The sequence below is a fragment of the Miscanthus floridulus genome, chromosome 9 (assembly GCF_019320115.1).
Source record: "Miscanthus floridulus cultivar M001 chromosome 9, ASM1932011v1, whole genome shotgun sequence".
In the NCBI taxonomy this organism is placed as follows: Eukaryota; Viridiplantae; Streptophyta; class Magnoliopsida; order Poales; family Poaceae; genus Miscanthus; species Miscanthus floridulus.
Genome location: NC_089588.1, coordinates 140632766 through 140638165, shown reverse-complemented (window position 1 = coordinate 140638165; position 5400 = coordinate 140632766). Strand labels below are relative to the sequence as shown.

The window sequence follows — 5400 nt, the reverse complement described above, 5'->3', positions numbered from 1 at the left end:
GAATCTTCTTTATTATTATCCACGACATGGGCTTAGGCGCGGTACACTTTCCAGGTCAGCGTTGGGCCGGGAACATGAACGATGGGGCTGCTATATCGTGGGCCGTGGAGAGCGAGAGATTCTGTCACGACCCCACAAATTTCAAACTGCGCGGCAGCCGGCAGCATGCGTGCATGTGCATCCTCATCCATGGCCACAGAACCAAGCATGCAGTAACGTGCGTGCATCCGCTCATGGAGGCGGAGGATCGGAGCTCCCAGATTAGCTCGCCCATGGCCGACCTGCGCGGTCCACCCGATCTTAAAAACGGCCGGCCAGCACCCACGGCACCACTGCTCTCGCTCGCTTGCTCCATCAACCGAGAAGAGGAAGAAGAGAGGTCGTCGATCGATCGGCCGGCATGCATCAGCGGACCACCATGGCACGGCGAGCGGCGTCGGCGACAACGACGAAGCCCCTGCTCCTCCTCGTGACGACCGTCCTGGCGTCCGCGCTCCTTGGGGCGGCGCCGGCCGCCGCGAACGCGCCCGGCGGGGCGTTCAGCAACTGGGTGGCGATGAACCAGCAGAGCTACGCGCTGTACGCGCAGAAGTCCGCCGGGGACGGGGGCAAGGAGCCCATGGACAAGAACCTGCAGGAGGCGGAGGCGAAGAAGGTGACGTACGTGGTGGACCCCAGCGGCAGCGGCGACTACCCCAACATCACGGCGGCGCTGGAGGCGATCCCGGAGAGCAACACGAAGCGCGTGATCCTGGACCTGAAGCCCGGCGCAGTGTTCCGCGAGAAGCTGTTCGTGAACATCAGCAAGCCGTTCGTGACGTTCAAGTCGGACCCGATGAACCCGGCCACCGTGATCTGGAACGACACGGCGGCGTCGCACGGCAAGGACGGCAAGCCCGTGGGCACAGTGGGGAGCGCGACGTTGGCGGTGGAGTCGGACTACTTCACGGCGTACGGCGTGGTGTTCCGGAACGACGCGCCGCTGGCGACGCCCGGCGCCAAGGGCGGGCAGGCGGTGGCGATGCGGCTGTTCGGGACCAAGGCGCAGGTCTACAACTGCACCATCGACGGCGGGCAGGACACGCTATACGACCACAAGGGCCTGCACTACTTCAAGAGCTGCCTCATCCGGGGCAGCGTCGACTTCATCTTCGGCTTCGGCAGGAGCTTCTACGAGGACTGCCGCATCGAGTCGGTGGTCAAGGAGGTGGCGGTGCTCACGGCGCAGCAGCGGACCAAGTCCATCGAGGGCGCCATCGACACCGGCTTCTCCTTCAAGAACTGCAGCATCGGCGGCGTCAAGGGCGGCCAAATCTACCTGGGCCGCGCCTGGGGGGACTCGTCCCGGGTGGTGTACGCGTACACGGAGATGGGGGAGGAGGTGGTCCCCGTCGGCTGGGACGGCTGGGAAATCGCCAAGCCGGAGAGCAGCGGCATCTACTACGGCGAGTTCAAGTGCTTTGGCCCCGGCGCCGACGTCAAGAAGAAGAAGAGGGTGGGGTGGGCGCTGGACCTCACCGAGGAGCAGGTCAAGCCCTTCGTCGGCACGCACTACATCCTCGGCGACACGTGGCTCCAGCCACCGCCTAACACCCCGTTTGGCAAGTCTCCAGCTGCTCCAAAAATAGCTTCGGCTCCAGCTTCTTCAGAAACAGCTTCAGCTCCGACTTCTTCAAAAACGGCTTTGGCTCTGTCTTCTTCAAACACAACTTCGGCTTCGGCTCCGGCTTCTTCAAACACGACTTCGGCTTCAGCTTCTTCAAACATGACTTCGGCTCCGGCTTCTACAAAAACAGCTTCGGCTCCACCTCCTCCGAAGCAATAGCTTCTTTGAAGGAACAGAAGCCTTTTTGAAAACCGTTGGCAAAACAACTTCTCCTTTTTTTTGAGTGGATGAAAGATATGGAATGTATCTATAGTACCCCTGCTTAGTTAACTTGGTTGCACACACGATTTATATCTTTGATCTCATTTTGTATGATGTTTCTAATGAATCAAGAATAAACATGAAAATTAAGACTAATAGATAATTAGTAGTCTAGAATACCCTTCTATTTTTCTATTTTTCTCTTTTTTCTTATTTTTCACTTATTTTATTTTTTTCTTTCGGATCCTTTTCTTTTCTTTTCTTTTTTTCTTTTCCTACCTAATCTGGTCGCTCGTGGTCCAACTCTTCAACCTCCCGGCCGTCCACGCTGCCGCACCCTCTCTCTAAGTGAAAGGATAGCTGCCGCCCCTGTGCGTCCGGTGAGCCCGCGTCCGCAGCGTCCACGTGCTTGTAGCGCCATCGCTCATCCCCCCGCAACCAGCGCTCCCACGGTGGTGGGCCCAAGCAACATGTGCTTGTGCGGTAGCGGCCCCCGGCAACCCTGTACGCGTGTGGCCCAATGGGGGGGGGGGGGCAAATCTGCCCGTCGTCCTACGCTAGGACCCACAGACCAGGGTGAAGATGGGTTTTCTAGTTCCGTCCCTCTGTCACACCTCATTTTAAGGATAAAATGAGATGCATAAATCTTATGTGCGTCTAGAGATCAGTCGCACACATAAGCTGATAAATTATAAAATATCATCACGAGTATTTATTATATCTCAAATAATAATTCATTACAATAATATCAAGTCTATCATAAAAGCGGAAGAATTAGGTAACTACTCTCCACGAGAGCCTCCAACTCCACAGGGACGTCGACTGGTGAACCACAAGTCTAGTAATCCTCATAACTATTGCCATCTGTTACCCATCTGGGATTTTTATCCAAATAATGAAAATAAACAAGCATAAGTACATCTCGTACTCAACAAGAATAACATGGGTCTATGAAGCCCCAATTAAACCACATGATCATAAACATGAATAATAGTCATCATTAGAATTATCATCATTAATAACATCATCATCAAGTGAGCAACTATTCCGTCAGTTTTCTAGGCCGCTCGTGTCCGTGAGCATGGCTGATATACCCGTTTTTAATACTCTGCAGAGTTTGTACACTCTCACCGCGAGCCATGATTTACCCTTTCGCTCGAGGTAGTTAGTCTCTTAACCCCCTTCCTAGGGAGGTCGGTAGGGTTCACTATGAAGCCTTTCAAAGGTTTCCCTAACAAATTAGTAGCCGCTAGGTTTTCCCGGCAAGGGAATATAGAGCCTCCCTTCCGAATAGCACATTCCGCGCAGGCTATACACATAGGGACAAAGGCCGCACTATGCTTAGCTTGGCAGGCCCCATTTGCGCCCTTTTGGGTAACCACTAACAAGCTAGAAAAATGTCCTGCTACTGAGTTAAAGCCAGAGCCAGGTGGCACTCCCGGGTGTACTGCATGTCCCCAGCTTTTGCCAACAGATAAGTCTTTAGGGAGGGCCAAGAGTATCTTGTACAAAAGCCAATTGCTATCTCGCCCTATCGTCTAGTTGCCAAGAGCAAGTTTTACCATTTGTTCTATATAATCATTAGACATCATTCAGATCATGGATATTTAAATTGAGCGCTAGAAACTACCCATATGCAGGTATAACCCATCGGTAATCAAGGTACAAGGTAACAACATCTAGGATATCCTTACGGGTATCAAATTAGACACATGCACATGACTAAATAATTAAATGGTGAATAGGACAAGGAGATCACATGCTATACTTGCTTTGCTCAAAGTTTCCCTGCTGGTCCTGGTTGTCAAAGTAGTACTCCTGATCACCCGCAAATTGTTCATCGTTTATACTCGATCAACACATCAACATACAGGCATCCGCGAGCAATCATGCATAGCAACAAGGACTACAGATTAGAACAGTACACAAACATAGATAAAAGGTTTATAAAACGAATCTACATCTCACTATGAACACACAGACACGAAGATCACGAAAATCGGAGCTAAAACATGAACGTTATGACTTAAACAAGATTTCCTATAGTAGTTTAATAGATTAAATCTAACCGCGAATTTTAAGAATGGAAAACATGATTAACAGTGTAATAAACATGTAGATTACTTAGTTACGAACCGAAAACAACTTGAACGGATCAAATCAGATCTAAAACGGGTGAAATATGGCGAAAATGGGATCTAGATGGCAACCTTGTAAATAACGCGAACTTAAACGAATTAAAATTAATCAAAATTCGGGTTTTTAATCAGGCCGAGGATAGCGGGCATAAATAGTGAAAAACCGAGGGGCTCTTTAACAAATTTGCAACGCAAAAGGGTATGGATGAATCTGATCCATTGGATCCGACTTGGACGGACTAGATTAGAACGGAGAGAGAGGAAGATCGCCAGCCGGAACAGGAGTCGGCGCGGCCATGGCCGACGGCGAGAATGTCGCCGGCGCGAGCGAAAAGGGCGCTACGGGCCACAGTTTGACGAACTGAGGGCATGGGGATGAAGCGGGGGCGATGGCGATCATGCCTAGGCCCTTTACGCGGCCGGGAACGGCCCGCGCGGTGACTACCATGGCCGATGGTGAAAAGAGCTCGCCGGCGTGCGTGGAAACAGACCTAGAGGCCACGGCTCGACTCGGAAATTGCACGGGATGGATGTAACACCCTAGGTGTTTGCCACCAATTAAGCAATGGGTTTGAGCTCAAACATGGTATATTAAGTAATGATGAAGATGTCAAGGTCAAACCTATGGAAAGGAGCCACCACTTAAACTTGGACCATGCACCATTGCTTGCATGCTGCCCTTTCTTAAAGGTATGTTTGAGTAATGATGGATGTACTCATTTCATGTGTCTCGCATCAATATCCATCTATATTGATCCATGGAAAAGTTTCGTGAAGTTTGGAATCAAGAAGTCACATGAAATGACAAGTTATGTCCTTGCTTGGATCGTTTTATAAAGTGAATGGAATTCTAGATTGTTCACCAAACCTTGCAACCTTTCCCAAATGACTCTAGATGAACTCTACAACAAAAGTCATGAAGGGTTCATGTTGAGCAAATACCAAGAAAATGCTCCAATGGGTCAAAAAGGATAATTTAAGCTTCATCGTGATCCTACATTGGTCAAAGTAGAACAGTAGGTTCTATACCATTTTTGAGGTTGGACCTTAAATAAAAGTTGTAGTACATATCATGTAGAACAAACTTTGTTTTTGGACCAAGAGCTAGATCAACTTGGAAATAAGTCAAATAGAGGCTCGAAGTTGGAACCTGCTGCTGATTTCAACACTTAGAATTATTCTAAGTCAGTTTCGCTAAGCAACGACGTTGGCATTCCGCGTTCTCCGGAATTCATTAAGCAACTTGAGTTGGTCCAAAAAGAGAAGTTGAAGGTTATACTATGGAGAAGAGCATGCAAAAAGTTGCACTGAGTTTGACCGAGTTTTGACCTCTGAAAGTGAATTTCTGTGACCGTTATCAAGGCGCTGACACTGATAGTTTGTGGCCTAATTATC

General features: G+C 49.7%; 1 protein-coding gene across 1 annotated transcript; it reads left to right on the top strand.

Annotated features, from left to right (window-relative positions):
• Positions 1–245: 245 nt before the first annotated feature.
• On the top strand, positions 246–2017 carry LOC136483125 (putative pectinesterase 63). Its single transcript, XM_066480222.1, has one exon. The coding sequence runs from the start codon at positions 401–403 to the stop codon at positions 1823–1825; it is 1425 nt and encodes a 474-aa protein (XP_066336319.1). The 5' UTR covers positions 246–400; the 3' UTR covers positions 1826–2017.
• The last annotated feature ends 3383 nt before the right edge of the window (positions 2018–5400 follow it).

Bases quoted from the DNA above. Each gene is read 5' to 3' on its own strand.
- LOC136483125 (XM_066480222.1), top strand. From the start codon at position 401: ATGCATCAGCGGACCACCATGGCACGGCGAGCGGCGTCGGCGACAACG.